This window comes from Mercenaria mercenaria, chromosome 7 (genome assembly GCF_021730395.1).
Source record: "Mercenaria mercenaria strain notata chromosome 7, MADL_Memer_1, whole genome shotgun sequence".
NCBI lineage: Eukaryota > Metazoa > Mollusca > Bivalvia > Venerida > Veneridae > Mercenaria > Mercenaria mercenaria.
The window spans coordinates 77,086,419-77,110,196 of record NC_069367.1 but is presented as its reverse complement, the minus strand read 5'-3'; the positions used below and the strand labels follow the sequence as shown (position 1 = coordinate 77,110,196).

The following is a 23,778-nucleotide window of genomic DNA, read 5'->3' as shown; positions in this document are numbered from 1 at the left end:
CAGTGTGTCATCAGAAAAAAATGTCAGAGATTAAATATGTCAACCATTTTTTGAAGAGTCTTAATTAATATTTATTTAAACAAGTTTTTGTGAGGTAAGATACACTCGCTGGCCTAAAATACAACTGGTTACTTAAATCAGTCCAGCACCAGAGTCAGAGTATATGTGCTTTGCTTGAACCTTGAGTAGTATAACATCATCTATTTTTGCACATTAACTACATCACAACTGTCAAACTTTGCTGAGTGTGTCTAAAACAAGGAAACAGCAATGATTTCAATTTAGGAGTTACCCTGTTACAAAACACTTAATCTCTAATTTTCATCAAATTGAAATAAAAAAAAGTCTGCTGGATAGTGGATACAGTTAAATGATTACATCTCAGTCTTTGTCTTTGTGGCCGGATGGTTAGGGTAGTTGATTTTAAATTATTTGTCCTTCACTGCTGTGTGTTCGAAACCTTGCTCAGGGTGTAGAATTCATTCATGTGTGGATTTTTAAGTAATCCAGCTGACTTAAAGGTCAGGGGCTTAACCTAGCTGCCCGCCCATGCCTTAAACAATGCATTGAAAGTTGATATATGACCTATAATTCTGTCAGTCTGACATTAAACTTAACAAAAACAAACATTTGTATTCACTCAGTTGGTCTAATGGCTTATGTTGTTGAGTGCAAAAGGCAGTGACTCAACTGTCTATGCCATAATTAGCCTTGCTATATACACATGTTAAATAGTGTCGGCACATGAGGGGTAGTAATAGTAGTGCATGTTATTTAATATGTTTGGCTCTTAGATACAAAATCTGTCATTTATCTCCATTTAGAATAGATTTAATCACCAGTTTTTCTAGATTCGTCATTTTGTTCATACAAACCGCCTGTTTGTTCAAGAACTCATTTAAACAGAAACCAGTTTAAGTTTATCATTATTTTTTATCCAAACCAAAACCTAAAACCCAAACCGGATTTTTGCAAACAAAAGCGCCCTTAGTATTCCGAACTTTTAGATCAAACTGCAGAAAATCATCTAGGTTTAACACGCATTTAAATGGTGAAGAACAAAGCAATATCATAAACAAATATTTTCAGGCAACAGTTTACAGTTTCGACTTGCTATTTTCATTAAAATATGTCCTAATTTTATTGTTCTAAATACTCTGAATCAACAAGGCAAATATCATGTAAAAACGACATCTTTCTCCCAGGGTAAGACAAGCCTAGATTTAGCTATTTTCACAGGGCGAAAAGTAACATTAATGTAGATATTTTCTATTTAAAAACAGATGCAGGCAATAATTTCATGGCAGAACTTTTGCTTTCAACAAAAAATTCAACAAATGCTTTCCCAGATTTTCACTGAAAGGACGAGTTAAACTGTAAGGCGTAAGTGTGTGTGTGTGCAGAATAACCTACGGCAAACGCTTCGATTGGACGACAGCATAAGATAAGATAAATGCCGCATTCCAGTCCCCGTATCAGTTGTTCCAGGTTTGTATATATCATGTTTCTAACATAATTTATATCATTTTTTATAAATACGTTTAAACTGAATAGAAATATAAAAAAAATACAATGTAAAAGTATCTGATGTTTGTGTTTCCTTTTTATCTATGATCATTTAATTGCCATTCCAATGACATTTTCTTTAAACAGATAATTTTCCTGAAAAAAAAATGGTTCCATTGCGCACTTGACTTTACCTCCATTGCGCACCATTGCGCACTTTAGGCGTACCGACCAAAATGGGATACAGTCTAAGATTCCACCAAATCCCGTTCTTAACGAGAAATGAAATCCAAAATGTCAGCCTCCATAGTCACAACTGACTGATATTTTGACAAGTATCTTTCCCCTTTTCCGAGGTTTGACATTAACTGTTTCCTTTCATATTTTAGAGCAAGTTTTACTAGGTTAATAATCTACATATTTTTCTATCATATCAATGATAAAAGAATTTGGTTGGAAACGACATTTGACCTTTGGCTTAGCCGAAGTTATAGCACTAGCAAATTGGGTCAATTCGTTTCATTTTTGCGGCGTACGGCGTTTCGCCGCGTGCAACCGGCTAGGAGTTCGTTTGGCTTCCCGGCACTGCCCAGGTCTATCCAGCATGTGCCTGTCTTGCGAGATAGGCAAAGTGGCAAATCATATATTTTCGCGATATTAAAATCGGGTAAACATTTGTAAATTGGAAGTGTGTAGCCGTCCAGTAACCGGACGCCTAGCCTGCGTTCTAGTCGTCCGGTTACCTCAGGGGATTTTCTAGTCTTCCGGTAATTGATTTCCTAATGAATAAGACATGATATTATATAGTTTTAATGTTATTTACTTGAGATATTCATACTTATCTATAAACAAAAGTTTGTGTAAATACATACAATAAACATTTACGATAAATCACTGCATTATTCAGCTGATAAAATGGAAGTTTGCCGGTCTCAATAATGGCGAAATCGATGTGACGTCACTTATTAAAATCAGTTCATCTTTAGGCTTTTATAGGATTGAAATTTTTAAATTTTAATAACTTTTTAACTGGATTTTCAAAATTAAAACAGTTTTGAAAAACTTTCAATTTTCATGTTTTAGTATTCAAATATTTTTTTAATGAATTAATGTTTAACCCTTTACTCCATAGATACTCCTTTTAACGCATCTATACATTACTCCATAGATACTCCTTTTAACGCATCTATGCATTACTCCATAGATACTCCTTTTATCGCATTCTACTACACTGATAGTTTAAATGCAAAATACCAATAAAATATATTGGCAATGAAGCCCACAAAAGCATATTTGTGAAGTTTAAACTGTTAATAAAAGATCAGTTTCAGAAAAACTTGTGGTTATAATTGTAATTTATTGATAATTATCACTTTTAATTCAGGTGGCATTTTCTGAAAATCACACTGACTTTATATATATTAGGACAGCTATTGATGGATGGAAAAGTACATAGGTGACCCAAAAACAAGTTATTATTTGCATTCTATCATTCAACTATGGCAAATTATGTAAAAGTGAGACATAAGATTGGTGTAATAAAAGGTGTGGTTACCATAACAACCATTAAAATCCATAGATCACTTGTCAACATTATGGAATTTATGCTAATTGACCTGGACCCCTTGGAAGTGTGTTTATTGTGCACAGCTGTCAAAACAAAGCAATTAGGATGTTGTTTGCATCATTATTTATGATGTGGATCAACAAATTTTATAGAAAGTGTCTTTGATCAGTGCTTCTTATCAAAACATTATGTAATTAATTAATTTTATGATCTATGAAGTTCTGTAAGTTTGGTAGGGGTGTAGATTTTAATGATTAATTAAATGGGTTTGCTAATTTTGAAAATCACTTAATATAGACCTTTCTAGTCTTTCATTTACCTTCAATTAATAAAATTGTGCATTTGTAACAGTAAAAATATTTCTTTTCTGTTGTATCACATGCATGAAACAGCTAAATTATAATAATATTCTAAGGTCTTAAGTTTGTAGCTTTCTATTGTGAAAAATATTGATCACAAAATTATGAAAAATATACCATCAGAAAGGAAATTTAATTCTAAAAATAAATTATGTTGAACACTAAATGGTTAAAACAAGTATTCATAGACTAATTTTGATCTGAGTAACACAGGTATAAATTTTGCATTTTTCTCCAATAACCTGTATGGAGATAGTGTACAGATAATGCTACTGAGTGTATTGGGTATCAATAATCAATACTATTGTATCTGTATGGAGTAAAGGGTTAAAATGACATCTAATTTCAAAAGCGGCAGCATGATGTTCAAAACTTTTAAGAAAAACAGTAGTTAAGCGTTCATGATTAATCCATTTTAATTTGAAATAATCATAGTCAAAATTAATTAATACATTACCTTTTTGTAAGCTTTCCATTCTTCAAAAAATATATATAAATTTTTGTTTTAAAAATTAAAGTTTAGACCATTAGAAAAAACATCACTTTACAAATTAGCATATGGACGTTTGGCGATCAATGTTTTATCATTTCTAAAAATAGAACAGATTTGTAAACAAACACGATCTCTTGCGTTTAATCGACTGAAAAATCAGAAAAGTATTGATATTTTAAGTAAATAACATTTAAAACTGTATAAAATCATTACTTATTCATTAAGATATCAATTACCGGACGACTAGAAAAATCCCCTGAGGATTTGCTAGCCGTCCGGTAACCGGACGACTAGAACGCAGGCTAGTTGTCCAGTTACCGAACGGCTAGACACTTCCTTGTAAATTTGGGTTAGTACCAGTAGATGTAGAAACATACTGCAAGAATTATTTGCTAACTTATTTGGAACATGCCACAAGAGAAAATCATAATAAATTTCCAATTTATTTTTTTTGTATTTGCAGCTCAAGTGGCCTGCGTATGCTGAAACGTTCGTTTATCAATAAACTGGCGAGATTTTTTTCTTGCCTCCCACGTGACTGGCGTGCCCCGGGTTGAGTGAAACAAATTGGCCCAATAACTGTAGGAAAGATAACCTTTCAGTGTTTCCCACCCAGCTAGAGGTGTACTGATCAGAAATGCTAGGCAATCCTTGCATGTATCGGTGCTATACATCGGGTACGTTATCCTAGGAAATATTGAGATAATTTTTTCATATGGGCAATTGGGTTAAAAAATAGTCAAAATAATTTGATGTTCAGGTAGTTTTATATTTGTGACGGGGCAATCTAAACGTCAAGACTTTGTAGGACCAAAATAATTCAGGATAAATCACAGTACACAGTCATGTAAAGTTATTGGTTTTTTCGCTTGCGCATATTGGGGTGTAGACACGGTAAACTGTAATCGTGTACAGTACATACATAGGTTTAAATCACCAGAACATTCGTAATTTCGGATATTATTTGATAATTTTTACATAAATCAATGAGGAATCGAATCCCCTTTTGATACATGTAACTTTTATTAGTCCAAATTTGACGCAATAAGATAATCTTTATTTAGCGTAGGTTATAACTAACATGCAAACATGTAAACATTAGCTAAATCAAGCTATTTTCCAATATAACATGATTATCCTATAACAATACAAACAAACAATCTAAAAGGATAAGAAAAGCTAAGATGCATAAAATTAATAATAAAAAGTTAGCATTAAAGCACATACAGGCTGGTTCATTATAAGAAAAAATACGAAAATAGCAAACTGCAAAAAATAACGAAAGTCATGATGACCCTGGATCGCTCACCTGAGTAATATGAGCTACATGTTTCAAATGTCAAACTGATGCTAAAATATTAGGAAGATAGATCAATAGGTCACATTCATGTTTTAAGTTTTAAGATTGATGTGCAAAACTGTACATGTCATCCAAATTTCAAGGCTGTATCTTAAAAAACAAAAGTAGGTCAAGGTCAGAGTCAGGTGACCTCTAATTACTTGGGGTCATCAGGTAATTATATTTAAACAGTGTAGGAAATATGATCAAATAATTTTCAAAGTATTTTTTCCTATATAACTCATATATCAAGTGACCCCGGGGCAGGGCCTCTTTTCACCCCAGTGGCATTATTTGAACAGTCTTGTAAGAGATCCACTAGGCAACGCTACATACCCATGTGATCCTACAATATAATGAGTTATTTTTCTTTATGGGCAATATCTCCACTCACGTCAAACACTGGAATGACCTGGAATAGATCTAGTGGAAGAAATTTCCAATGAAATTGTCATTGATGTCAATTTGGGTTTAAATGCTGATTTTTTTTCGAATATGAAATAAATTCAAATAAAACTTACACAATTAACGTTTACCGTGCCTACACGCAATTATGTGCAAGCGATAAAACCAATAACTTTACATTACTGTGTTTTAATCCTTCGAAGTTATAACGTTTAAATTGCCTGTCATATCGTAGGAGGACCTGTTTCAGTGACTGACCTGTTTCAGTGACCTTCTGAAAATCTGCTGCCATTACCAAGTGCAATATTTTAGGCAAATAATTATAGTAGGGTTGTTAACAGTAACATTTCAGCTTTCGATATGCTCAAAGAAAATGTTGTGCTGACAATGACAGTTTGGTGGCATTGTTATTTCCATGATAACCCCAATTATGAGACATTTTTCTTATTACTTTCTTATGCTCTCAAATTCTGATCTAGCTCTGGTTATAAGGAACATTTTGATTTATTTCTGTTTTGATGCAAATGTCATCTAGTTTTCTGTCTGATTTTTATGCAGATAGAACAGTCCAACAATTACTTTTAGGAAATACACAGCTTTGAAATCCATGATTCAGTGTATGAAATTTGGATTTGAATCCACTAGCCCGTTCGGGCTGCCAGACAGGAAATTTTCCAAGCCTGACACCAATTTCACTAGCCCAAACTTAAAACACCATAAAATATCTAATTTTTACACCATAAAACATTTTGATTTACCGACATATGTGCATGTTTAAAGGAATAAAAAAGACATATGTTTGCCATGTTTTCAAACAATTTTAACTCTGAATACTCCAGTCCAGTCCATATCATCATCTTTGGAGTCCTCATCATCAGACACGTCACTCCATGAGTCTGGGTCTTTGCAAAATCTAACCACATGCAAAGCGAAATTCAAGTCGCCCGATTTTTTAGGATCCGCACTCACTAATTACCGCTACTAGGGACTGTTGACAATTTGCAAGATGTCAGAATAAGTGCCTAATACACATACACACGCATGCCACTAGCACTATTTAAGCTCTGCCTACTTCAGGTTGTGAGATTTTCGCGAGAAGTGTAGAAGTGAATCAGATTAACCGTTACACAAGAGGTGATTGTATTCAGCCACTTAGCGACGCAGTTACGTCTTTGACACTTTGCGTCTGATTGTCAACATGTGCTAGTGCAAAAAACAACGTTTTATAGAGAAATTGTTGATTAACCATGCGATTAATTGGAATTGTAGACACAATTATTTGGTATCCATGGTAAAAGAACAACAGGGATATAAACTACCTATTTTTATTTAGGGGCCTAGACTGTCAAAAATAAATGTTTAATATTAGGTATATGGGCATTTTCTCCAACAATTTAGGGCCCCAGCCCAAAATCTAGGGGCCATGGGCTACTGGGCCCCTGCTAATTTATATCCCTGAAGAACGTAAATTATTAACTATGTATAATTGACTTTCACCGGTGAATTGATTTGAATATGTATTTTCTAGGTCAATAATTCAATAAGCGTTCCTAAGTCTGGATGATGCATGATGCATTCTTGAACAATATGCGTATATTAATTGAGATTGTATGAAATCACGATGTTACACAGGTTTAATTTAATGGCATGTTTTTTTAATCACGTCAGGAAAAAACGGTAGCCTGGTCGGGCTTGTATCTGTGGAAAATTGGTAGCCCAAGCTGAAATTTGGTAGCCACAGGCTATCGGACTACAGCTAATTCCGAACACTGATGATTGGCTTTATTATATCTACCAGAAATTAGAGCCAATCTGAAAAATGACAACCAACTTTCACTTCTGATACTGTTGACATGAGGTGGCCAGTGTTTCCATATTTTATCAAATGATATAAACAGCATCTTGTTGAATAATACAACACATTATGTTTGAATATTACCAACAAATGTGCTTGTTTGTTGTTCAGTTTGTGAAAGTTAACATTGACAAAATGCCAATTACTGGCTACCTTGACTAATTTAGAAATAAGGTAGGGGTCAGTGAAACAGGTCCCACAGAAAATCTGTAAGGAGATCAGGGTTGGTTGTGATAAACAGTACCAAATATTTTTGCTGAAAGATTTTCTATTCTATTTTACATCATATGAATTGGGGGAAGGCTACACTATAGTAATTCATAAATGAGACTACCGCAGTTCTTCTCCAAGAATTTATCTAATTCTGCAAGTGGTATTCTTAGGGTCACTGAAACTGGTACCTAGAGGATAAAACAAAACAATCTGAACGTCAAATTATTTTGATTAATGTACCTCAGGCCTGGCTGCCCAACAAACCGGATGCTCTTAAGTCTCTCAGCAGGTCTACCTCTGGCCTGAACTGTAGAACAAATCAGCTGCTCTCTACGCAGAACAAACCAGGTGCTCTCTCAGCAGTTTACTTTGGGCCTGGAGTGCAGGAGAAACCTGATACTCTGTTGGCAGGTCTACGCCAGGCCTGGACTGCAGAACAAATCAGATGCTCTCTCAGCAGGTCTACGTCAGGCCTGGACTGCAGAACAAATCAGATGATCTCTCAGCAGGTCTACGCCAGGCCTGGACTGCAGAACAAATCAGATGCTCTCTCAGCAGGTCTACGCCAGGCCTGGACTGCAGAACAAATCAGATGCTCTTTCAGCAGGTCTACGCCAGGCCTGGACTGCAGAACAAATCAGATGCTCTCTCAGCAGGTCTACGCCAGACCTGGACTGCAGAACAAATCAGATGCTCTCTCAGCAGGTCTGCCTCAGGCCTGGACTGCAGAACAAATCAGATGCTCTCTCAGCAGGTCTACGCCAGGCCTGGACTGCAGAACAAATCAGATGCTCTCTCAGCAGGTCTACGCCAGGCCTGGACTGTGGGTCAAACCAGATGTTTTCTCAGCAGGTCTATGCCAGGCCTGGACTGCAGAACAAATCAGATACTCTCTCAGCAGGTCTATGCCAGGCCTGGGCTGCAGAACAAATCAGATGCTCTCTCAGCAGGTCTACCCCAGGCTTGGACTGCAGAACAGATCAGATACTCTCTCAGCAGGTCTACGCCAGGCCTGGACTGCAGAACAAATCAGATGCTCTCTCAGCAGGTCTGCGCCAGGCCTGGACTGCAGAACAAATCAGATACTCTCTCAGCAGGTCTACGCCAGGCCTGGACTGCAGAACAAATCAGATACTCTATCAGCAGGTCTACGCCAGGCCTGGACTGCAGAACAAATCAGACGCTGTCTCAGCAGGTCTACCTCAGGCCTGGACTGCAGAACAAACTGGATGCTCTCTCAGCAGGTCTACCTCAGGCCTGGACTGCAGAACAAATCAGATGCTCTCTCAGCAGGTCTACACCAGGCCTGGACTACAGAACAAATCAGATGCTCTCTCAGCAGGTCTACCTCAGGCCTGGACTGCAGAACAAACTGGATGCTCTCTTAGCAGGTCTGGACTGTGGGTCAAACCAGATGCTTTCTCAGCAGGTCTACCTTGGGCTTGGACTGCAGATCAAATCAGATGCAAAACAAACTGGATGCTCTCTCAACAACTTTGACTTGGGCCTGCACTGTAGATTTTCTTGCTTTCCCTCTTATGCTCAATGCCCAAAACTCTTTGATGCCTTAAACGATTCTCAAATATCAGATTTACAGAGGTTGTGTATTTCATATAGGACTTAAAAGTTCAGTTATGGAGCAAATTGGAGCTTGATTTATCAAACATGCCATATTTCACTATGTTTACAGAAGTTTATCAGATTTTTACGGATATTACAATTACAGTGTTGTGTAGGTTGAAGGTTCAATGATTGCAACTGACTGTATCATTTCACTTTTCCCTCATTGATAATAATTGTAAAAACAACAAAAAACCCATTTGGACTAAGTTGAAATCCGAGTATTTTGCTTTTTAAACTATCCATTATATTCATGTTATTGTACCATTTCAATCGATAAAGTTACAATGAATACAAGGACAATACCAGGCCGTGACACTAACTTTTTTCAGTGGTGTCCCAGAGGGCCTCCTACTTGTATAATTTGGTGTCCCTCACCTATATATGGGATCCCTTCAGTTTGAAAGGATGAAAATGTACTCAACCAAAAATCATATTTATTTCTTTTCTTGTTTGGAATTAAATTCAACAACAGTATATATAGGTCATTGCTGAATTTAATTTGAAGCAAAAAGGCCATGACACTAACTTTTTTCAGTGGTGTCCTAGAGGGCCCCCAACTTGTAGAATTTGGTGTCCCTCACCAATATATGGGATCCCTCCAGTTTGAAAGGATGAAAATGTACTCAACCAAAAATCATATTTATTTCTTTTCTTGTTTCGAATTAAATTCAACAACAGTATATATAGGTTGTTGCTGAATTTAATTTGAAGCAAGAACAGATATAAATAAGATTTAAGATTTAGCAGGGTTTTTTTTAGTTGAAAGCAACATCGGTTTCATATGTTTTGGTTGAATATTCTGTTAGAATTAGGAAATCTTTGAATGTAACTTGGTCTTTAATGTGACTATTACATTGTCATTATTGAAAATAGGTATCCTGGGGGAACACTAGCTTTGAATAATGGGTGACTGTGTCCCTAGCTAGACTTTGGGGTCCTCAGTATCCCGGGACACTGTTAGTGTCGAGGCCTGGATACTGGGCCTGTTTTTTAGACATGATTACTATGTGTCTTGTTATGTTGACATTTCAAAGATAGAGTCAGAGCGCGCGCTTTGTGTTTGTGTCATAGTGTTGTCAGAGTGCACGCTTTGTGTGTGTGTCATAGTGTTGTCAGAGCCCGCGCTTTGTGTTCGTGTCATAGTGTTGTCAGAGTGCGCGCTTTGTGTGTGTGTGTCATAGTGTTGTCAGAGCGCGCACTTTGTGTGTGTGTCATAGTGTTGTCAGAGCGCGCGCTTTGTGTGTGTGTGTGTCATAGTGTTGGGCGGATCAATCATTTGACATAAAGATAAAGAAAAAAGCATACATTCAACTCTTTCAAGCGACAAGGGGAATATTGTAAAAAACTAGTGGATGGGGCGGGGTTGACCTGTCAGGATTACTCCAAAAATCCGCTTTTGTGACGTAAACATAAACTATCGATTTCAAAAAATGTGAAGGGGCAATTTGATCTACATACTGTAGTAAAGCTTTTCATTGACATGCATTTTCATTCATTTTGATGCTCTCAGTGGCCAAAGAAGGTCATGTCCTAAATAGATTAGTAGTTGCACCACATTTGACATGATTTTCCTTTATGTTATGGCAATGACAGTCTGATAACAGTCTAATCATTTTTATGCCCCCGAAGGGAGGCATATAGTTTTTGAACCGTCTGTCTGTCTGTTGGTCTGTCGGTCTGTCGGTCTGTCCGCAATTTTCGTGTCCGGTCCATATCTTTGTCATCGATGGATGGATTTTCAAATAACTTGGCATGAATGTGTACCACAGTAAGACGACGTGTCCTGCGCAAGACCCAGGTTCGTAGCTCAAAGGTCAAGGTCACACTTAGATGTTAAAGGATAGTGCATTGCTGGGCGCGTCCGGTCCATATCTTTGTCATCGATGGATGGATTTTCAAATAACTTGGCATGAATGTGTACCACAATAAGACCACGTGTCACACGCAAGACCCAGGTCCGTAGCTCAAAGGTCAAGGTCACACTTAGACGTTAAAGATCATTTTTCATGATAGTGCATTGATGGGCATGTCCGGTCCATATCTTTGTCATTCATGCATGGATTTTAAAATAACTATGCATGAATGTGTGACACAGTAAGACGATGTGTCGCGCGCAAGACCCAGCTCCGTAGGTCAAAGGTCCTAAACTCTAACATCGGCCATAACTATTCATTCAAAGTGCCATCGGGGGCATGTGTCATCCTACGGAGACAGCTCTTGTTCTGTCCAAAACTTCTTCTGCATTTTTTCTCCATGCATGCAGATGTTGTGGTAATGTTTGTTGAGAAGGTGTGTAATGAGGACACCATGCATGCCAATGTTGTGGTAATGTTTGTTGAGAAGGTGCTTAATGTTTGTGGAGAAGGTGTGTAATGATTGTTGAGAAGGTGTGTAATGTTTGTTGAGAAGGTGTGTAATGTTTGTTGAGATTGTCTGTTATGCTTGTTGAGAAGGTGTGTAATGTTTGTTGAGCAGGTGTGTAATGTTTGTGGAGAAGGTGTGTAATGTTTGTGGAGAAGGTGTGTAATGTTTGTTGAGCAGGTGTGTAATGTTTGTGGAGAAGGTATGTAATGTTTGTTGAGAAGGTGTGTAATGTTTGTGGAGAAGGTGTGTAATGTTTGTTGAGCAGGTGTGTAATGTTTGTTGAGCAGGTGTGTAATGTTTGTTGAGAAGTTGTGTAATGTTTGTTGTGTAATGTTTGTTGAGAAGGTGTGTAATGTTTGTGGAGAAAGTGTGTAATGTTTGTTGAGAAGGTGTGTAATGTTTGTTGAGAAGTTGTGTAATGTTTGTTGTGTAATGTTTGTTGAGAAGGTGTGTAATGTTTGTGGAGAAAGTGTGTAATGTTTGTTGAGAAGGTGTGTAATGTTTGTTGAGAAGGTGTGTAATGTTTGTTGAGAAGGTGTGTAAGGTTTGTTGAGCAGGTGTGTAATGTTTGTTGAGAAGGTGTGTAATGTTTGTTGAGCAGGTGTGTAATGTTTGTTGAGAAGGTGTGTAATGTTTGTGGAGAAGGTGTGTAATGTTTGTTGAGCAGGTGTGTAATGTTTGTGGAGAAGGTATGTAATGTTTGTTGAGCAGGTGTGTAATGTTTGTGGAGAAGGTGTGTAATGTTTGTTGAGCAGGTGTGTAATGTTTGTGGAGAAGGTATGTAATGTTTGTTGAGAAGGTGTGTAATGTTTGTTAAGATTGTCTGTTATGCTTGTTGAGAAGGTGTGTAATGTTTGTTGAGCAGGTGTGTAATGTTTGTGGAGAAGGTGTGTAATGTTTGTGGAGAAGGTGTGTAATGTTTGTTGAGCAGGTGTGTAATGTTTGTGGAGAAGGTATGTAATGTTTGTTGAGAAGGTGTGTAATGTTTGTGGAGAAGGTGTGTAATGTTTGTTGAGCAGGTGTGTAATGTTTGTTGAGCAGGTGTGTAATGTTTGTTGAGAAGGTGTGTAATGTTTGTTGAGCAGGTGTGTAATGTTTGTTGAGAAGTTGTGTAATGTTTGTTGTGTAATGTTTGTTGAGAAGGTGTGTAATGTTTGTGGAGAAAGTGTGTAATGTTTGTTGAGAAGGTGTGTAATGTTTGTTGAGAAGTTGTGTAATGTTTGTTGTGTAATGTTTGTTGAGAAGGTGTGTAATGTTTGTGGAGAAAGTGTGTAATGTTTGTTGAGAAGGTGTGTAATGTTTGTTGAGAAGGTGTGTAATGTTTGTTGAGAAGGTGTGTAAGGTTTGTTGAGCAGGTGTGTAATGTTTGTGGAGAAGGTGTGTAATGTTTGTTGAGAAGGTGTGTAATGTTTGTTGAGAAAGTGTGTAATATTTGTTGAGCAGGTGTGTAATGTTTGTTGAGCAGGTGTGTAATGTTTGTTGTGTAATGTTTGTGGAGAAGGTGTGTAATGTTTGTTGAGCAGGTGTGTAATTTTTGTTGAGCAGGTGTGTAATGTTTGTTGAGCAGGTGTGTAATGATTGTTGAGAAGGTGTGTAATGTTTGTTGAGCAGGTGTGTAATGTTTGTTGAGAAGGTGTGTAATGTCTGTGGAGAAGGTATGTAATGTTTGTTGAGCAGGTGTGTAATGTTTGTGGAGAAGGTGTGTAATGTTTGTGGAGAAGGTGTGTAATGTTTGTTGAGAAGGTGTGTAATTTTTGTTGAGCAGGTGTGTAATGTTTGTTGAGAAGGTGTGTAATGTTTGTTGAGCAGGTGTGTAATGTTTGTGGAGAAGGTATGTAATGTTTGTTGAGCAGGTGTGTAATGTTTGTGGAGAAGGTGTGTAATGTTTGTGGAGAAGGTGTGTAATGTTTGTTGAGCAGGTGTGTAATGTTTGTGGAGAAGGTATGTAATGTTTGTGGAGAAGGTGTGTAATGTTTGTGGAGAAGGTGTGTAATGAGGATCTACAGATCTCTGTTAAACTTTACAACTTTCTTTTCAGATAACTCTTCACCAACGTGAGCAAAGATGAAGCTCCAGATATCAAGATTGTTATTGAAACGGGTACTGTATCTACATGTGCGTCGATGTTTAAACAACACAGTGTCGCCATTGACAGCTGACTTTAATTCCAAACCCAGCAAGAAATTCAATTTAATCGGATTTAGAGAGGCAAATGTTGTAAGTATAATTATGTTATATCATTAAGGCTGATCTTCATGTTTGTATCATTTGTTTCGTGAAATCGATCATGTTATGTGAACGCCTGTGGTGGGCCAGCAGGCAGCGTCCTCTAATTTGTCTGCTCTCTTGCTTGGGCAGTTCTTATCCAGTGTTCACCAAACTTTGTCACAAATGTTTATGGGCAAAATATATTTGCCAGGTTCGATAACCAGATTGATTGTCCAAGAGGCTTTGGAGTTTAGGTTCTTGAGTTACTAAGAATTGCCAAAATTGACAGCATCCTTGCTGTCACTTGAGTAGTCCTCATCCAGTGTTCATGAAACTTGATCACACTGTTTATGATCATAATATCTAGTTCAAGATAAATAACCAGCCAGATTGTAAATGAGTCTGTTGAGTTATGGCCTTTGAATTACTAAAAATTGCGAAAACTCAGTGGCCGCTCTTTAACTTGAGCATATCCAGTCTTCGCCAGTTACTAAGCCAACCATCAGTTTCTCATTGATTTTGGCTCCTGTCCCCTATTGACTTCTTGCCTATTACTACCATGCTTTCGGGAAGACATGCGCTTTTCTACAAAAGTATCTTCTAGTTTTAAATGGTGTAAGGCATACAGAGTTGACAGAAATTCAAATGTCCATGTTTTTTTCTTGAAGGGACTTTTCAAGATTCCAGAATTGACAGGTCCAGAGGGATTTCAGATTCTAGAAGAAAAATGTAAACAGGAAGTGGCAAGCCTTGTGAATGAAGCTTGTGACCCCCACAGAAAGAGAAAAATGGTCACAATCTTTGATGAAATGTCTGACAGTATTTGTAGGGTTGCAGACATGGTAAGGTCTTAGTCATTTTATTGGTAATAAATATTATATCAGTATTTATGTTTAACCTTGTTAAGTGCTCCTGATGAGTACTCCCTGGATTTCATACCAGTCTGAGTCATGGAAAGTGGTAGTGGAGTTTGCTGTCAAATTCTGCTCTCACCAGTACAGGAGTCTTGGAAAGTGGTGGTGTTTGCTGTCAAACTCTACTCACGCCAGTACAGGAGCCTTGGAGGGTGATTATGGAGACTATTGTCAAATTTGGACCTCAATCACCAGTTCTTAAAGTAGTTCTGCACGTTTGGATCAATTTTTTTTCTACAATATAGAATTTGATTAAACCCTGTTTTTTTCAAAACTTGAAAATATACTTAGAACATTCAGCAAATAAAATAAATAGGGTCTTGTGCGTGATTATTTGCTAGACTGATTTGAAAAATTTTGACCTCACATAAGTTTTCGTAATGGGACTGTATGGGAATATCACAATGTTCATAACATTTTCGTAAATAGATATTTTTCAACATTTTCTTAAATAGATATTTTTCTGCAATGTAGAACTTCTCATGGCCTTAAATAGAAATATGGCCTATATTATGGTAAAATAAAATGTCACAGGTCCTTGTGCTTATTTTTGAGATATTTGCCCATGATTAAAAGTGATTTGCACATTTCAAGCTGGTTTTAAGATATTTATTTGAATTATTTAACATTTCAGATGTTTTAATTTCATATTTTAACTTTAAAAAGATACATGTAGATATGTTGCCATTGTAATTAATTTACTCACAGAATGCCATTAATTATGTCTCCTACACCACTGTGTGGTGGGAGACATTTTGATTTACTCCTGTGTGTCCATCCATCTGTCACAAATCTTTTTTTTTTTTTTTTTTTTCCAGCCACCTAAAGGTGACCCATTTATTCTCCCCGTGAATAGGTGAAGTAGGGGTCGGGGAATCATTCCCTACTGCACCTTACAATTATATATATACATATAATACAGTTATATATGCTCATTATGCAAATAATATATAATATATTTTAATCATTGATCATATATTCTAATCATTGGTCGTTGTATGGTTCACGGATTTGAAAGTTTGAAAGATAATTCCATATCATATGCATGGAGAGAATTAAAATTCCATTAATTGTAGTAATGTAGTTTGGCGGCTGAAGTAATGAAGAATAGAAGCCCAAAAAAAAAGAAAGAGAAGAAGCAATCTGTGTCTGTGTGGTCACCTGTTTGCTCTGATGAATAATAGTAAAATTTTGTAATGTCTTATGATAATTGTCATGGTCTGGTTATGTTTGAGGCAAGTTATCCTGTATATACCCACATGCCTGCAAGATTGGCTTCAAATATTTCTCAAAGGTGTCTAGTCTATTAGTTTTTTTGGCAATATGTTCATATGCAGTACAAGAACATCTTATCCTATTTTTAAATGCTTTAATAGACAGAGGTATGCCTAATCTTTTTGAAGAGAAGATATAATGTTTTGTTTCTAGAATTAGGATTAAAGTTCCAATAATATTATATCATTTACCAATATTAAATATATATAATTCTTCCGAAAGGTTCAACTGGATATCTTTAGAGTGGAGCATTGATTTTATTTGTTCAAGGAATTTTTTAGTTTCTGGGCCACTCCAAAGCATATGAATAATTGTCTCATCTACTGTTAGGTTGCATGATGTACATAATGGACTATCAATAATTTTGATCTTATATAAATATGATTTAGTGGATAAAATTCTGTGGTTTATTCTATACTGAAACCATTGTAATAATGAGCTTACTGGGAGATTAAAGTGGGAATGATAGATCTCTTTCCAAGTTTCATTTTCTATATTGTAAGTGTTGTCCCATTTACCTTTAGATGTTGGTACATAATTATTTTTATTAAGAATATTGTAAAAATCACTACATCCTTTTGTGCTTTTAAAAAATAAATTTATTATGGGTGGTCTTATAGGATATGTTAGTTTTGTAACTCCAGTTATCTTCGGAATTTTTGATTTATATGAAGTTAATGATGCTTTAAATCCGATGTATTGTAAAAAGTTTAACTTTATGTTAAGTTTTTCTTCTAATTCTTCTAATTCTTTTAGTGTGTATATGACTCCATTTTGATTTATAATGTCATTTACATAAAATAAACCATTTTTTATACCAAAATTGGGAATTAATTTGGTTTCCACCAGTTTTAATATTTTTGTTATATAATAAAGGACTTGATAGAAAGTCAAAGTCTCCTTGAGGCACATATGCTTGTAATAATTTTGAGTAAGACCTGAGTACGTCCCTCCAGAAATTATTGGAAAGTGTGTCTATAGTTGCTTCACAATAACTTTGGCCAAAAATAAGTAATTTATTAAAATTAAACATATTATCCACAAGGAGTTTCCATTTGCTATTTTCTTTAAGTAATCTTCTAAGCATCTGTCACAAGTCTTATCCACACCTTTTAAGTCGAACATTTCTTATCCGATCTTCACCAAACTTGAACAAAATGTGTTTGCCAATAAGTCCTCGGCCAATTTCAATAACAAGCCAAATCGGTCCAGGCACTTTGGAATTATGGCCCTTGAATTACTGAAAGTGGCTCTGTATACAGATGCCAGTATCCACACTCTAAGTCATTGGTGCATGGTTGACTCGGATACTTAACTATTCAGATGATTAGGCAGTTGTGGGAGACATGCGCTTTTCTAAAAAGCAGCTCTAGTTTGTAAAATGATTTTCATTTCTATATGCCAAATCCAGGCTTTATTCTACATTATCCGGGTAAATGACGTTACGCTTCACTTCTGGTTTATGAAACATGCAGAACTACCTTTAGCTTTGGAAAGTGATTGTAGAGATTGCTATAAATTTTGCACCAGGTCTTTAAACTGCAGCCTCTTTTTCTAGTCTGACATGGTACCACTGTGCCTTCGTATGAAAATGATAATTATATTTAGAAGAAATTAAGTTAACTTCGTGATATGTTTTGGGTGTCTGCTCAATAACTTGAGATCCTGTAGTACTCATTGAGCAGTAATTTGTAAGTATTTCTTTGTGAGAGCAGAATAAGTGAGTTGTACTTTATGAAGGTTACTCATTGAGCAGAATTCATTCAGTAGTAAACATTTCTCTGATCAGTGTTGAGTGAGTTGTACTGTGATCAATACTCATTTGTTAGTAGTCTTCAGTGTGTGTCATTTACCTTAACCCTGCTAAATTTATAAAATGGACTGGTCCATCTTTCAATTTGGGCAGCAACTCTTATTCAAAGGGGTGTTCATCAAAAAACTACTGACGGAATAGGGAACAGTGCAGACCATGATCAGCTTACACAGATGTGCAGGCTGTTCTTGGTCTGCACTGGTAATAAACTTAAAAGGCAAAATCACCTGCCGCCAGCAGGCTAAAGGTTAGAACATTCCATGTTGCAGGTTTTGATGAAAATTCACAAAATAAGGAAACATGTTTAGAAAGCAAATATTGTTTATGAGTCGAGTCAGCAGAAGATGGAAGTGTATCATATTTTCTGGTTTAGCCTCAATCATCCATTATTATGTGGTCAAGTGGACATGTGTTCAGCTGATTGTCATTTATCTCAGATTATCTACCACCCTAAATGTTGTCATTTATCTCAGATTATCTACCACCTGAAATGTTGTCATTTATCTCAGATTATCTACCACCCTAAATGTTGTCATTTATCTCAGATTATCTACCACCTGAAATGTTGTCATTTATCTCAGATTATCTACCACCCTAAATGTTGTCATTTATCTCAGATTATCTACCACCCTAAATGTTGTCATTTATCTCAGATTATCTACCACCCTAAATGTTGTCATTTATCTCAGATTATCTACCACCTGAAATGTTGTCATTTATCTCAGATTATCTACCACCTGAAATGTTGTCATTTATCTAAGATTATCTACCACCCTAAATGTTTTCATTTATCTCAGGTTATCTACCACCCTAAATGTTGTCATTTATCTCAGACTATCTACCACCCTAAATGTTGTCATTTATCTCAGGTTATCTACCACCCTAAATGTTGTCATTTATCTCAGATTATCTACCACCTGAAATGTTGTCATTTATCTAAGATTATCTACCACCCTAAATGTTGTCATTTATCTCAGGTTATCTACCACCCCAAATGTTGTCATTTATCTCAGACTATCTACCACCCTAAATGTTGTCATTTATCTCAGACTATCTACCACCCTAAATGTTGTCATTTATCTCAGATTATCTACAACCCTAAATGTTGTCATTTATCTCAGATTATCTACCACCTGAAATGTTGTCATTTATCTCAGATTATCTACCACCCCAAATGTTGTCATTTATCTCAGATTATCTACCACCCCAAATGTTGTCATTTATCTCAGGTTATCTACCACCCCAAATGTTGTCATTTATCTCAGATTATCTACCACCCGAAATGTTGTCATTTTCTCAGATTATCTACAACTCTAAATGTTGTCATTTATCTCAGATTATCTACCACCTGAAATGTTGTCATTTATCTCAGATTATCTACCACCCTAAATGTTGTCATTTATCTCAGACTATCTACCACCCTAAATGTTGTCATTTATCCTAAATGTTGTCATTTATCTCAGGTTATCTACCACCCTAAATGTTGTCATTTATCTCAGGTTATCTACCACCCTAAATGTTGTCATTTATCTCAGACTATCTACCACCCCAAATGTTGTCATTTATCTCAGACTATCTACCACCCCAAATGTTGTCATTTATCTCAGACTATCTACCACCCCAAATGTTATCATTTATCTCAGATTATCTACCACCCTAAATGTTGTCATTTATCTCAGATTATCTACCACCCCAAATGTTGTCATTTATCTCAGGTTATCTACCACCCCAAATGTTGTCATTTATCTCAGATTATCTACCACCCCAAATGTTGTCATTTATCTCAGACTGTCTACCACCCCAAATGTTGTCATTTATCTCAGACTATCTACCACCCCAAATGTTGTCATTTATCTCAGACTATCTACCACCCCAAATGTTGTCATTTATCTCAGACTATCTACCACCCTAAATGTTGTCATTTATCTCAGACTATCTACCACCTGAAATGTTGTCATTTATCTCAGATTATCTACCACCTGAAATGTTGTCATTTATTTCAGGTTATCTACCACCCTAAATGTTGTCATTTATCTCAGACTATCTACCACCCCAAATGTTGTCATTTATCTCAGATTATCTACCACCTGAAATGTTGTCATTTATCTCAGATTATTACCACCTGAAATGTTGTCATTTATCTCAGATTATCTACCACCCTAAATGTTGTCATTTATCTCAGACTATCTACCACCCCAAATGTTGTCATTTATCTCAGATTATCTACCACCTGAAATGTTGTCATTTATCTCAGATTATCTACCACCCTAAATGTTGTCATTTATCTCAGATTATCTACCACCTGAAATGTTGTCATTTTCTCAGATTATCTACCACCCTAAATGTTGTCATTTATCTCAGATTATCTACCACCCTAAATGTTGTCATTTATCTCAGATTATCTACCACCCTAAATGTTGTCATTTATCTCAGATTATTACCACCCTAAATGTTGTCATTTATCTCAGACTATCTACCACCTGAAATGTTGTCATTTTCTCAGATTATCTACCACCCTAAATGTTGTCATTTATCTCAGACTATCTACCACCCCAAATGTTGTCATTTATCTCAGACTATCTACCACCTGAAATGTTGTCATTTATCTCAGACTATCTACCACCCCAAATGTTGTCATTTATCTCAGACTATCTACCACCTGAAATGTTGTCATTTATCTCAGATTATCTACCACCTGAAATGTTGTCATTTTCTCAGATTATCTACCACCCTAAATGTTGTCATTTATCTCAGATTATTACCACCCTAAATGTTGTCATTTATCTCAGATTATCTACCACCCTAAATGTTGTCATTTATCTCAGATTATCTACCACCTGAAATGTTGTCATTTTCTCAGATTATCTACCACCCTAAATGTTGTAATTTATCTCAGATTATTACCACCCTAAATGTTGTCATTTATCTCAGATTATCTACCACCCTAAATGTTGTCATTTATCTCAGATTATCTACCACCTGAAATGTTGTCATTTATCTCAGATTATTACCACCCTAAATGTTGTCATTTATCTCAGATTATCTACCACCCTAAATGTTGTCATTTATCTCAGATTATCTACCACCCTAAATGTTGTCATTTATCTCAGATTAACTACCACCTGAAATGTTGTCATTTATCTCAGATTATCTACCACCTGAAATGTTGTCATTTATCTCAGGTTATCTACCACCCTAAATGTTGTCATTTATCTCAGATTATCTACCACCTGAAATGTTGTCATTTATCTCAGATTATTACCACCTGAAATGTTGTCATTTATCTCAGATTATCTACCACCCTAAATGTTGTCATTTATCTCAGACTATCTACCACCCCAAATGTTGTCATTTATCTCAGATTATCTACCACCCTAAATGTTGTCATTTATCTCAGATTATCTACCACCTGAAATGTTGTCATTTTCTCAGATTATCTACCACCCTAAATGTTGTCATTTGTCTCAGATTATCTACCACCCTAAATGTTGTCATTTATCTCAGATTATCTACCACCCTAAATGTTGTCATTTATCTCAGATTATCTACCACCTGAAATGTTGTCATTTTCTCAGATTATCTACCACCCTAAATGTTGTCATTTATCTCAGATTATCTACCACCCCAAATGTTGTCATTTATCTCAGATTATTACCACCCTAAATGTTGTCATTTATCTCAGACTATCTACCACCTGAAATGTTGTCATTTTCTCAGATTATCTACCACCCTAAATGTTGTCATTTATCTCAGACTATCTACCACCCCAAATGTTGTCATTTATCTCAGACTATCTACCACCTGAAATGTTGTCATTTATCTCAGACTATCTACCACCCCAAATGTTGTCATTTATCTCAGACTATCTACCACCTGAAATGTTGTCATTTATCTCAGATTATCTACCACCTGAAATGTTGTCATTTTCTCAGATTATCAACCACCCTAAATGTTGTCATTTATCTCAGATTATCTACCACCCTAAATGTTGTCATTTATCTCAGATTATCTACCACCCCAAATGTTGTCATTTATCTCAGATTATCTACCACCCTAAATGTTGTCATTTATCTCAGATTATCTACCACCTGAAATGTTGTCATTTATCTCAGATTATCTACCACCCCAAATGTTGTCATTTATCTCAGATTATCTACCACCCTAAATGTTGTCATTTATCTCAGATTATCTACCACCTGAAATGTTGTCATTTATCTCAGATTATTACCACCCTAAATGTTTACAATTAGAATTATTAGCTGTTCCTCTTTTGCTATCAGGACAAATAATTAATGGGGAAAAAATTTACAATTACATTATACACTGTCAAGTTTATATTGGTTACAGATGGAATTTTTGAGGATATCTCATCCAGATGCTGAATATAGAGATGCAGCAGAAAAGACGTGCCTAACAATGTCAAAACTTGTCGAGAAGTAAGTATTTTTCCATCATACTGTAAATCAGTGATAACATGGTAAAGAGTGCCTACTTATACAGACTACATGACCCTTAAGATAATTCTGCATGTTTGATAAACCACAATTAATGGCGTAACTTTATTTAACCAGAAAATTTCTGATTTAAACATTTACGGTGTATCTTGATCTTTAAATACAGAGCATCTGCAAATTGACTGCCCTAATGAAATAATGTGAGAAGGGGCACCTAGAGCCTTCCTCCAAAATCAAAAGCTGTAAAAGTCGCCATATATGTACATGTGAACCTAAACCTAATAAAAACAAGAAAGAAAGTTGTTGGTTGATACATTGTTACATAATGTTCAATCAAAGAAGTCTTTCTTGGTCCTACTGTAATTGCCATGCAATATTTTTCAGACTGAATACAAATCTAGCCATCTATAAAGCCTTAAAGTCTGTAGTGCAAAATGGGGATGTTCAAGAATTGACTGACGTGGATAAACGAGTGGCCAATTTATTCTTGTTTGATTTTGAACAGAGTGGAATACACTTGGATGAAAGTGTGGTAAATTTCATATTTCAGATTATTTTGTTTCCAGCATTCTTACTTTATAATGGTCTCAGAACAGTTTAGCAATTTTATTATATGCATATTCAGTAAAAAATACAGATGATATTTCACATATGAACTGATAGAAATGACAATACCGTGTGGTTATGGTAGCAGAATCACTTGCCCCTCACTGATGTAGGATTGAATTGTTTTTTATAATGTAAAATTCTTTCATGTGAGGAAGCCATCCAGCTGGCTTACAGAAGGTTGTTTGTTCTACCCAGGTGCCCACCCATAATAAAATAATTCCCGGAGGGGCACCTGAGTTCTTCCTCTGCCATCAAGAAGTTGAAAGTCACCATATAACATAATAATTATCAGCATGATATTTAACTAAACAAAACAACATAAATACAATAGTTTACTAATGTTCTACCAGGCAGATTTATTCTAAATATTGCAGACTTGGGAAAATATCTGATTTTACTGTAGATATTATATCATACCAAATTTATAAAGCACCCTATTCATGATAAACAAGTTCAAAGGTGCTTTATATACAAATGGTATTCACACATTCTACAATTTACATTGTTTTAGAAGTAATAACTTGGTGTAAAAGTACCAACATTGGTGTTTTATTATATACTGCAGTGTTGTGTTATTCTCTCCAGATGTTTGAACAAATAGATACAAATATATGTCTAGTATTTATATGAAAATGCAGTCAGCAACACCCATTATCTCATTAATACACATGTGATGACAGTGGTGTGAGGGATTAGCCCGTTTCAGCATCATTTAATTAGCGCCACGGTTAACATAGACTTAGAGCATTATGTCTATAATGAAACTTTATAGGGGAGAAAA

At 35.9% G+C, this 23,778-nt stretch overlaps 1 protein-coding gene across 3 annotated transcripts in view; it reads left to right on the top strand.

The window, feature by feature from the left end:
* The first annotated feature begins 1,739 nt into the window (after nt 1-1,739).
* The window catches only part of LOC123555212 (mitochondrial intermediate peptidase-like), a 75,922-nt gene continuing 53,883 nt past the window's right edge, over nt 1,740-23,778 (top strand). Inside the window, exons 1-5 of one of the 3 annotated variants that reach the window (XM_053548700.1) lie at nt 1,740-1,862; nt 13,763-13,941; nt 14,601-14,774; nt 22,282-22,370; nt 22,773-22,920. In XM_053548700.1, the coding sequence (XP_053404675.1) occupies nt 13,789-13,941; nt 14,601-14,774; nt 22,282-22,370; nt 22,773-22,920 (564 nt within the window). In that variant the 5' untranslated portion in view covers nt 1,740-1,862; nt 13,763-13,788. Of the gene's footprint in view, nt 1,911-4,447; nt 4,603-13,762; nt 13,942-14,600; nt 14,775-22,281; nt 22,371-22,772; nt 22,921-23,778 lie in introns of those variants that run through there. The other 2 variants (XM_053548701.1, XM_053548699.1) reach the window with 2 other exon arrangements.